At 36.9% G+C, this 11,859-nt stretch overlaps 1 protein-coding gene across 1 annotated transcript in view; it reads right to left on the bottom strand.

The window, feature by feature from the left end:
* The window catches only part of DZIP3 (DAZ interacting zinc finger protein 3), an 83,679-nt gene that overhangs the window by 26,335 nt on the left and 45,485 nt on the right, over positions 1 to 11,859 (bottom strand). The window contains exons 18-20 of the mRNA XM_008589940.1: positions 8,658 to 8,820; positions 7,102 to 7,197; positions 6,709 to 6,836 (exon numbers count right to left, since the gene is read on the bottom strand). Coding sequence (XP_008588162.1) covers positions 6,709 to 6,836; positions 7,102 to 7,197; positions 8,658 to 8,820 — 387 coding nt within the window. The remainder of the gene's footprint in view (positions 1 to 6,708; positions 6,837 to 7,101; positions 7,198 to 8,657; positions 8,821 to 11,859) is intronic.

Genomic DNA, 11,859 nt, shown 5'->3' with positions numbered 1-11,859 from the left:
AAAAAAAAAAAAAAAAAAAAAGAGTGGGTGATAACTCCAATATTTTACCCAGCTAGAGTGGGTGATTAAGAATGGGTGATAACTCCAATATTTTACCCAGCTACAGTGGGTGATAAGCGTTGACAGAGCTAGTGGGGAATTTAACAGACCTGGATTCTTAAGTAAGAGAGGAAAGGTAGACATAGTTACTATTATCCAACTTGGATATGAACCAGCTATATATGTTCAGGCAGTCATAACTTCTTAGTCCTATTTTTCTCATGTATAACATGATAGGATGGTATTATTAGATTTTCTTTTCTAAAAGATGGAAAGTTTTCAAGCTAACTCTGGCTGGCTATCCAATTTATTATATGGATTTTATGGACAGCAGTTTCTTGATATTGATTAAGTGACTACTGTAGTTTATGCAAAATAGGTCACTTTTATATAAATCTTCTTTAACACTTCAGTTATCACCAACAAATATTTGCCAAACATTTATTGCAGGAATGGCACTGAATTAGGCCACAGAAAAATACATTTTTTGCTTCCTAATAAACTTCATATTTTAAGGTGAAAGAAACCAACATTTACAATTAAATAATCTTTATATTTCTATCACATGCTTCTGGGAAATATTCAAGTAAATTAAACAAACAAAAGTCGCAAAAGCTGATAGGAGAACACACAGAGTGCTTATGCTTTCCTTTCTGCCTGGATGCCCTGTCTCTTCTCTCATTTCATCCTACCTAGTCTTCAATGCCTAGGTTCACTATTGTGTCTTCATTAAAGTTCTTCCTTCATTGAAGAACATTCTTCCTTATCACAACAATCGAAAGTACTCTCTTTATACTGCAAAATCCCCATTAAGTATAGCCTAGTTTGAAAGTTATTTATATGTACTTTTTTGTAAAGTTAAAATTTTTATTTGGAGATAATTGTAGATTTTCATGCAGGTGTTAGAAATAATACAGAGAGAGTCCATATATCCTTTACCAAATTTCTCCTAATGCTAACATTTTGCAAATCAACAGTATTATAACCAGGATATTGACGGTTATACAGTCATGACACGGAACATTTCCATTGTCACCAGGATCCCTCTTTTTGTCCTTTTGTAGCCACATCTACTTCCCTCCCACTCCTCTCCCACTCTTATGATCTTGGAATCATTAATCTGTTTTCCATTTTTATAATTTTTTTGTGTAAAGAATGTTATAGAAAAGGAATCAGAATGCATAAGCTTATGAGACTGGCTTTTTTTACTCAGCATATATCTCTGATGTCTGCAGGGTTTGTAGTGATATTGCTATTTCATTCTGAATGATGGTTAATTTATTTCTTTTCTCTTTGTCAGTTTTGCTAGAGGTTTGTCAATTTTATTGAACTTTTCAAACAGCTTTTGGTTTCACAGATTTTTCTCTATTGTTTTTGTGTCCTACTCCATTATTTCTCGTATTTATTATTGCCTTCCTTTGCTACAAAATAGTTTTCTTTTGGGGGGATTTTGAAGTGAGGGCTTAGATTATCCATCTGAGGCTTTTCCCTTTTTCTAATGTGTGTATTTAGTGCTATAACTCTTCTCGGCATTGCTTTAGCTGTGTACCACAAATTTTCATATATTATAATTCAATTCAATGTGTTTCGATTATCCATCTGAGGCTTTTCCCTTTTTCTAATGTGTGTATTTAGTGCTATAACTCTTCTCAGCATTGCTTTAGCTGTGTACCACAAATTTTCATATATTATAATTCAATTCAATGTGTTTCTATTTCCCTTGAGATCTCTTCTTTGACCCAAGAACTATTTAGACATGTGTAGCTTCCAACACTTTTGGAGGTTTCTTGTTATCTTTGTTACTAATTTCTAGTTTGATTTCATTGTGATCTGAGAAAATATTTTACCTGATTTTGAGGTCTGTTTTAAGGCCCAGGATATGGTCTGTCTTATTTTATGTCCTGTGGGCACTTGAAAGCAAGTGTATTCTACTGCTCTTTGGTAGAATTTTCTCTAAATATTGATCAGATACTGTTGGCTGATGGTGTTGTCATGGACTATATCCTCGCTGATTTCCTGTTTAGTAGTTCTATAAATAGCTGAGAGTGGGAATGATGCCATCACCTATTATTGTAGATTTTTCTCCTTTTAGTTCTGTCAGGTTTTGCTTCATGTATTTTAAGGTTTTGTATTTTGGTACATGCACCTTTAGGTCCTTATGTCTTCCTGATGGATTGATCCTTTTATCGTTATGTAATGTCCCTCTCTTTGTTCAGCAGTTGTCTTTGCTCTGAAGTCCATTTTATATGATATTAATACAGCCATTCCTGCTTTTTTGGATAAATGTTTGCAGGGTATATCTTTTAACATGCTTTTACTTTCAACCTACCTATGTTGCTGAATTTGAAGTGACTTTCTTGTAAATAGCATCTTGTTGGATCACACTTTGTTTTTAAATACACTCTGCCAGTCTCTATCTTTTAATTATATAGACCATGAGATGGTATTTTTAGACCATTTACATTTAAGGTAATTATTGATATGTTAGGCTTACATCTGCCATTTATTACTTGTTTTCTGTTTGTTTCCTCTATTTTTTGTTCATAACATCTTGTGGATTATCTGAACATTTTTTAGGTTCCAACTTGACCCATTTACAGTGTTTTTGTGTGCATGTCTTTGTGCAGTTTTCTTATTTGTTGTACTAGGTATTAAAATACACATCCATAATTAATTACCACCAAATGGTATTGACATTTTCCTACTTCGTATGAAACATAGGAACCTTAATCTCATTTAAGTACCCTTACCCTCCTCACTTTATAAATATATTGTTCTAAGTATTTCATTTAAATATATCAAATTCTCATCTGAATGTTGGTGGGGTCTTTGTAGGATTCATCACAGGCTGTGGGTAGCATCTCACTGATCCATTCTTCCATCTCCTCGAGCGTAATAACTTGTATAGCATACATTATACGAAGTTATACGACAAGCTTCTATTATCATTTCCTTTATGTGTAGAGACCTTCCTATAGCCGTTCTTTAAGGGTAGGTTTGCTAGCGACATATTTTTATACTTTTCCCTTGTCTGAGACTGTCTTTATTTCCCTTCATTCCTAAAGGATATTTTTGCAGGATTCATTGTTCTGTTTTTTTCTTTTCAATACAGTCACGCACTGTTAACAACGGGAATACATTTTGAGAAATGCATCATTAGGTGTTTTGATCGTTGTGTGAACATCATAGTATACTTACACAAACCTAGATAGTACAGCCTAATTGCACTTCTAGGCTATATGGTATATCCTATTTCTCTGACCACTGTTGTATACGTGGTCCATTACTGATGTAAACGTTGTTATATACCACATGACTATAACTGAATAATGTGTCACTTCCTTCTGGCCCCAAGGTTCCAGATGAAAAATATACTATCATTCAAATTAGTGTTCACACATAAGTAACATTTCTCTCTGCCTGCTTTCAAGATTTTTCTTTGTCTTTAGTTTTCAGAAGTTTAGTTATGATGCATCTTGGCATGGATTTCTTTAGGTCTTTACCATTTGGGGTTCAATTAGACTCTTGAATTTGTAAGGTGGCTCATCTACACTAATGGCACTACTTTTCTGATCTTTGATATTACATGACATATCTAGATTGGTAAAAGACAAAAGTTTTAAATCCTCAGCTATGGGTTCTTGTAAATATTTCATCAAATTTGGGAAGTTTTCAAGTCATTTCTTTGAATACTTTTTCAGTCCACTCTCTTTCTACTCTCCTTCTGAATCTCAAGTAATAAGAATGTTAGCTCTTTTGTTGTAGTCCCACCGGTCCCTGAGACTCTCTATTTTTAATTTTTTTTTCCCAGTCCATTTTCTCTTTGCTCTTCAGAATGAGTAAATTCTATTCATCTGTCTCCAAGTTCACTGATGCAATTCTCTGTCCCCAAGTTCACTTATTCAATTCTCTGTCATCTCTACTCTACTACTGACTATATCCAGAAGATTTTATTTCAATTATTGTATTTCTAGTTCTATAACTTCCATTCTTTATTATAACTTATTTCATTACTAAGATTTTCTAGGTTTTCATTTGTTTCATGAGAATTCAGCTTCAATGAAGCATTTTTATGATGGCTACCTTAAAATCTTTGTCAGATAATTCCAACATCTAAATCATCTTACTCCTCTTATTTGTTGGTCTTTTCTCTTTGATGCTATGATTTTCCTGGTTCTGAGTGTGAAGAGTGTTTTCTATTGTAGCCTGGATATTCTGGATATTTTGAGACTCTGGGTTCTATTTAATCTTCCTATTTTTATCAGGCAGTTCCCCTACTGAGGTGTAATGTAAGGACCAAGTGGATATGTATGCTCAGCTTCACAGTGAACCCTGTCAACAGCCCCAGCAAAAGTGGCCACTGACTGACTCATGCTGCCTCAATGCAGACGAGAGGTGTGCAATGAGCTCCCCACTCAGGCCCACTGACATCTTCCTATGAAAGTGGGCACCAACTCACACTGTCTTTTTGTCTTCAAGTGGAGTATAAAATAAGCTTCCCACTGGGCCCTGCTGACAGCAGGGAAGAAGAAAGCAAATGGCTGACTCACACTGCTTTGTTATTGCAGGGTGGAGGCAGAAGCTCAGCTCTCTGCTGTGCCCCTCAGACACCAACTGAGGGGAGAGGGAGGAATGGAATGCCAACCAGCTCCAGGGGTGGAGACTTGGCTTGCCATAGTGGGGAGTAGGGATGAAACGTAGTATTGACTAGTTTCACCTCATACTGCCTTGGTAAGTCTCATTGATGCTGGGTAGATGTATAGGCTCAGCTCAGAGCTGGACCACACTGATATATCCTGGCAGAGGAACTGGAACACTACCTTCTTCTGCCTAATGGGGAGTAGAAGACCCCAGCTCAGTGCTGCTGACACAACCCCAACAAGGGAATGGAATTGCTGCCACCTACTCCTGTCAGGTGGGAGAATCAGAGTGCACTGCCTATTTTCAATGGGTGGTGTGGGGGCCATTGGTGTTTGGATGGAGTAGGGTGGATATTTTCAAAAAGGCTTTCTGTTGTTATACTTTCCTTTCCTGATCTTTGGCTAGAGGAAATAGGCTTTTCTTAGAGGTTTTTTTTTTTTTTTTCTGTGCTTATTGGCAATTCCAGGTTGAAGGCTTCTGCTGTGCCCTGTCTGGAACATACTCAAATGGGAAGCAAGAAGAAAACTTACTGCCATTTTGTTCCTCAAGTTCCAATGTCTTCAGACAGCATACTTTCTTTCACATTTCAGAGTGTTCCTATGCTTGTTTGTTGTATAATGTCTGGGGTGTTTAAATTGTAAGAGGAAAGGACTGTGAGGAATGGGGCTACTACATGTTGGTGGACCTAGAAGTACCTCTGTTAAATGTAATTTTAATCCTCACATGTTATTCTATACTCTCCATTAGCCCATAATAAATGTCACATATCTTGGTATCTTCTACATGTGTCTTGAATAACTCTTCTGACACAGTGGGTACTTGATAGATGTTTTGTGAATGCTCAACACAGAATGTTCGTTGTGTGAAGACATATGCATCCCCTAAACTGACCTGTTTGTAGCCTCAAGCATACAAGGGTACCTAAGCCAACTGTCAGAGGTAAGCAGGGATATCCTCAGATGGTGAAGAAGAGAGGCAGCTCATCTACACTGATGGCACTGCTTTTCTGATCTTTGATGTTATATGACACATCTGGATTGGTTTTCACCTTCCAGGCTAAAAGACAAAGTTTCAATCCTGAAGTACAGGTTAAGCAACTGCAGCCAGCTTAGTTTGCCCAAGCTTTCTTATGTCCTCATCTTCTTCTAAACTTGAAGGATCTCCCCAATTCCAGTAGGTAAAAGTCTGAAAGCATTTACAACTGAAATCATGTTGTCAAACTATGGCATCTGGTTCTTCCCAATAACCCCTTCAAGTTGGAGATGGAATATGTGGGAGAAAATTAAAGACCTCAATCTCTGCCAAACATTTCTCCAATTTCACAAGAAGTATCTTGGAATCCTTACTCTAAGACATCCCCTAGCATTTGTTTATTCTCCTATTACCAGTCTAGGAAATGCAATGAATTTCACAAATGACTTGTCCTGTGGTATTACTATTTATAAAAATAATTTGTTATAAACTATTCTACCATTTAAACTGATACAGGTTGGAGGCAACACAAAAAGAATAAAGCAGGTAACTAATTTTTTCCTGTTAAGTAAGTCAGAATTTTTGGTCTTAGACATTTAATAATTAAGGTTGTAGAAGACAAAAGATTGGTATGGGTGAGAAGAAGAGTCTCTGTGAATTTGATTTGTTTTAAATAGCTCAGGATTAGAAATGATTCCATGGGTGTCGTTGAGGAATGTGATCATCATATGCTATAAAGAAACAATCATTGGTCACATTTTTACAAATTACAGTCATGACCTGAAACAATTATATTGCTCATGTAATTCTATTATCTTCACACTTTTTCAGCCACTACATGAAAAACCTGATATACAGAGTGAGCAGTTGTTTAATTCTCAATCCAGTTGGCAAGACAAAAACAGTTGGTTTTTAAGCCCCTGCAGCCCTGTGTTTGGGAGTTCCAAATATGCAGTCACAATGCCACCTAGTGGCTACATAGGGATTATCTATTAAAGATACTGTTTATTATGGAGCAAACAAGAATTTCCCTTTTATCAAAAGATTTGCGCTTACTTGGAAACCTTATTGATTCCAAAAGCCACTTGTTGGTTAAGAGATGCGATGATTTTGTCTTTCTTTTTAATCTGCACTTGGTTTTCTTGCCATCGAAAAGTTACTGTCTTCAACTGTCTTTTGAAATCCTGATCAGTGAAAAGTATTATTTCACAGTTAATTCTGCTCAAGTCACCAGAAATTGAAAGAAAAAAACAAACTGGATCCTTTAAAAAAAAAAAATATATATATATATATATTTTTATGTGTATATATATATATATATATATTTATATATATACATAAATATATATATATATATATATATTTTTATGTATATATATATATATACACCATTAAGTTTAACATTTGTAATAATTCACCTCCCTCAGGTCAAAACAAAAAAGTACTTACTTCACACTGATAGTGCAATTTATAAAGCTGCCGTTGATAAGCAAGCCTTTCCTTTTCAGCTTCTCCATAGTCTGCAGTTACCTTGCCAGTTGAACCCTATTAAGCAAATGGAATATGTATGTCTTTAAAAAAAAAAAGCACTCCCTCTCTTTTAAAAAAAAAGCACTAATACTTTAGTTATTTAAAGGGGATTTAAAGTTGCCATCTAACTCCTACTCGTGTTTTATGTCTCAACTCAAACACCAATTCTTTGATTAGTTTAGATGAAGCCCTCTCCCCCCAGTTACAGCATTCATTAAACAATAATACCATTGTCTGATGCTGCTACTACTGTCTAACACTACCTGCATGCTTACCATTTTTTAAACATTTTCTTTGTAATGCTTTTAGGGTCATAAGAACCATATGAAGTGGGAACTCATTCCCAGTTTAGAAATGATAACATAAGTAACTTGCCCAAAATCACACAGTCAGTAAGTGGAGAAGCCTAAACTCGGGCAGTCTTAATTGCCCAAGCACTTAATTATCACACTATATTATCTTAGTTTAATGTTCAACTTCTCCACTAGATTGTAAAGACTATAATAGGAACTATGTGGTTAATAGGGGCTAAATGGTTTTTGAATAAATGAACAATTTTCAAAATGTGGAAAACATTTTAATTCTATTTTTGAGTTCTCAGGGCTATTAAATGAAAACCAGAGGCCCCAAACATAAACCTTAATGTGACATCTGAAGCTAAGAATACATTTCAGTTAAAATGTACATATTCTAATATTATAACTGGAAAGAAAAAAAAAAAGGTATGACAATTACATGAATGCTGTACTACCAGCCAGGGAATCATGTGTACTAACTGCACCCTTAGACAATTTATATTTCTATATACTCTATAGCATTATATTTAAACCTCAGAACAGGTTATCACTGAATTCTCATGGGTGGGTAAAACAAGTTGTTTTTTTAAAAAAGTTCATCTGCTTTGTCTAATTAAGTGCTCTGTTGAGCGCTTACAGCAAGTTTATATGCCTTTTCACATATAAATACATCATTCTAAGCAGTGAGTACCAGGAAAGGAACAAGAAAAATATTGTTGTACATTAGTATTTTTTTGTAGACATTTCATGGTAACAACCAGGTTTAATCAAAACAATGAAAGTAGCTGTATTTTATAAAACTATTTTTCTCATGACATTTAATCTAGTGAGATTATGCTAGGGTTTTTTTTTTTTTTTTTTTTCCTTATGGAGTTTAAAAACCCTTTGACCTTTTACATAGAATGCATTTGTAATCAGCTTTGCCCAATAGTTAAAGCCAGGAAACGGCTTTAGGGCTAAAGTGAAAAATTTCCAGCTCCTAGGATTTTTTCTTATTCTTTTTTTCTTTCACATATTCCTCTTTACCTCTCTTTCTGTTTTTTCTTTCTCCTCAAAAACACAACACAAATCACAGGGCTTTTCAAGAGCCAGGCTTTCAAAGAGTCCTGGGGAAAACGAGGTAAGAACTTCCTTTCTGAAAAAGGAAAGCAGGGCTGTACCTTCTCCAGTTATGCTTACCTGCTCTATCATGTCCAGAATGTGCAATTCATCCAGGCTATAGAACTTGTCTTCAGTTGCAGAATCTTCTTGAACATCACTTGCATCCTCTTTCATAAATCTACTGACTGGGTATGGATTTGCTTGTTCTTTCAAGTGCTCTTCTCTTTCTACCATATATGGTCTATAGTGGTGACATAATCAACGTGATCTTTTATAACTGTATAGTGCTTTTCATCTAAACTATTATTTCTCAAATTCGTACTGTACTGTTCTAATGAGATGCTCAGCATTAGAAGGGTTCATGGTCAAAGTATGAACAGTGCTCACACTGTGTATTTCTCTTTAAGATTCACAATGAATATTAGCATATGTGAGACAACACTCGAAGTACCTATTTAATTCTGTTCATCCAGTGTTTTTAAGAATTATGTGACCACAGAGCTCATTTTTCAAATTATAACTGTTAAATTAGTTACTTTGGGAAACAATACTTTGAGAAATATTGGCAAGCACTCCACACCTGCTATATTATTTTACCATCACAATATTCATTTTTTCCCCCACAATATTCTTGACAGGTAGGGTGGTTTAATCAACTTCAGTGCTTAGGTCCAATGTACATTTAAATAGAGGGTTGCAAATAGCAACATAAAGTAAATTGTAAAATGGAGTTTTCTTTTGTAACAGGATTTTATTTTTTTTTTAATGTAGTAGTAGGACTGGCCAGTTAGCTCAGTTGGTTGCAGCACAGTGTTACAAAACCAAGGTCAAGGGTTTGGACCCCAATACCAGCCAGCCACACACACACACAAAAAAAGTAGTAATAACATGATTTCAGTAACTAAACTACTAACAGCGACCACTGAAAAAATAAAAGTACCCTCTACATATAATGGCAATAAGTTTTTATACTCATGTATAAAATTGAAATGCAGACTACTATCCTTTCACTTGGCCCACTGTTTAGTAGCTATAAAATTCCTTCCTAATCTCATTTAATGGTAACAAGAACTAGTACGTTTACTTATAGTATGATATACATGACTTGATTTTACTAGTGAATAGAGAACCCTAGGGTGCATTATTGCTTTGTTAGGGCACTGAGGTCTAAAAAAAAAAGGACATCTAATGCTTGTAGGGCTGGTTTGTTAGCTCAGTTGGTTAGAGCAAGGCCCTATAACACCAAGGTCAAGGGTTCAGTTCCCCCTACCGGTCAGCTACGAAAATAATAAAATAAATAATGCTTGTAGAATAATTCATAAAACACAATACAAAAAGTCATTAGGTATCACTGGGATGTTCTAAAGTGACTCAAATGTTTTGGAAAATTCAATAAAACTGCTGTGTGGACTACTCATTCTCAAACCCAATTAATTTTCTAAATTATCTGAAGAACTTTTTAAAAATTAAATGTCTCCAGGTACCGCTACAACTTAAAAAATATAAATAGATTTGCATTTTTTAAAAGCTCCCCAAGATTATTCCTGAAATTTTTAAATATAATAACAGCATTAGGATAATATAGGAAAATGTTCATATTTCTAAGAGACGCAAACTGAAGTGTGAAGGGATTACAATGATGTTTGGCATAAAAACACTTCAACGGAGAAAAAAATGTCAAAGGAAGTATGAGGGATTACAATGATGTTTGGCATAAAAACACTTCAACGGAGAAAAAAATGTCAAAGGAAGTATGAAACAAATGTGAAAAACAATGATAACTGGATCAGGATGATAGGTATTATTGGGATGATTATACACACACACACACACACACACACACACACACACATTTCTCTTTACTTTTGTGTATATTTGAAAATTCTAATTTAAAAACAAAGCTCCCTAGGTGATTTGATCATCATCCAGATTTGGATCTACAATGCAAGCAAAATGAGCAAAATGATTGATGACAGTGTTTCATCTTTATTAAGTTATTTTTACAGCATCTAGACATAGCCTGGAAAAAAAAAAATCCTTGGATGATGAAATATTTTACATACCAAGTGGATCAGTCCATTAACACTAAGAAAATATCACTATAAGTGATAGCTTTAAAGTTAGTAAAAGATGTTTTTGATGCCATTTTAAAGATAATTTATGTTTTCAGAGTTCTCTGAAGTTACTAATACTCAGCAAACATTTTGAAGGGAATAATGATTTCTTCATTAAACTGTCTCTACCTTTCCTTCATGTATTATACTGTCATAAATTATATGGTTGCTTAATATATCTCACAGTGATCTTTTTTTTTTTTTTTTCCTTTTTTTTTGTCTTTTTTCGTGACCGGCAACGGATCGCAACCCTCAGTGCCGCGCCCATACCGGGCCGGGACCGGCAACGGATCGCACCCCTCAGTGCCGCGCCCATACCGGGCCGGGACCGGCAACGGATCGCACCCCTCAGTGCCGCGCCCATACCGGGCCGGGACCGGCAACGGATCGCACCCCTCAGTGCCGCGCCCATACCGGGCCGGGACCGGCAACGGATCGCACCCCTCAGTGCCGCGCCCATACCGGGCCGGGACCGGCAACGGATCGCACCCCTCAGTGCCGCGCCCATACCGGGCCGGGACCGGCAACGGATCGCACCCCTCAGTGCCGCGCCCATACCGGGCCGGGACCGGCAACGGATCGCACCCCTCAGTGCCGCGCCCATACCGGGCCGGGACCGGCAACGGATCGCACCCCTCAGTGCCGCGCCCATACCGGGCCGGGACCGGCAACGGATCGCACCCCTCAGTGCCGCGCCCATACCGGGCCGGGACCGGCAACGGATCGCACCCCTCAGTGCCGCGCCCATACCGGGCCGGGACCGGCAACGGGATCGCAACCCTCGGTGTTGCGCCCGCACCTCGCTCAGCCAGTGAGCGGCCGGTCTGTATGTGGGAGCCGACCCCGCGGCGGGAGCGCCGCCGCACTCCCAAGTGGCACACTGTAGCAGTGCGCCACCGGGCCTGCCCTCACAGTGATCTTTTGACATTAAAACATTTCCATTAAAGGTTCAAAATTTACTGTCAACTGGAAAATAAATAAATAAACCAAATTCTTTTGTAAAAAGAGTCACTGGGCCATAACAACAATCTGTCCTTTAAACTTTAAGCCTTACTTAGTCTTAAATAAGGCTAACCACATAAGAAACCTCCATTTCACAATTTATTTAGTCTTAATTTGGCTAACCACAATGTAGACTGTATTTTAAAAAAGTTTATGCTGAACCC

The sequence above is a fragment of the Galeopterus variegatus genome, unplaced genomic scaffold, assembly GCF_000696425.1.
Source record: "Galeopterus variegatus unplaced genomic scaffold, G_variegatus-3.0.2 Scaffold5767, whole genome shotgun sequence".
NCBI classification, from domain to species: Eukaryota; Metazoa; Chordata; class Mammalia; order Dermoptera; family Cynocephalidae; genus Galeopterus; species Galeopterus variegatus.
Note: the sequence above shows the minus strand (reverse complement) of the source record. Positions and strands in the feature narration are given on the sequence as shown.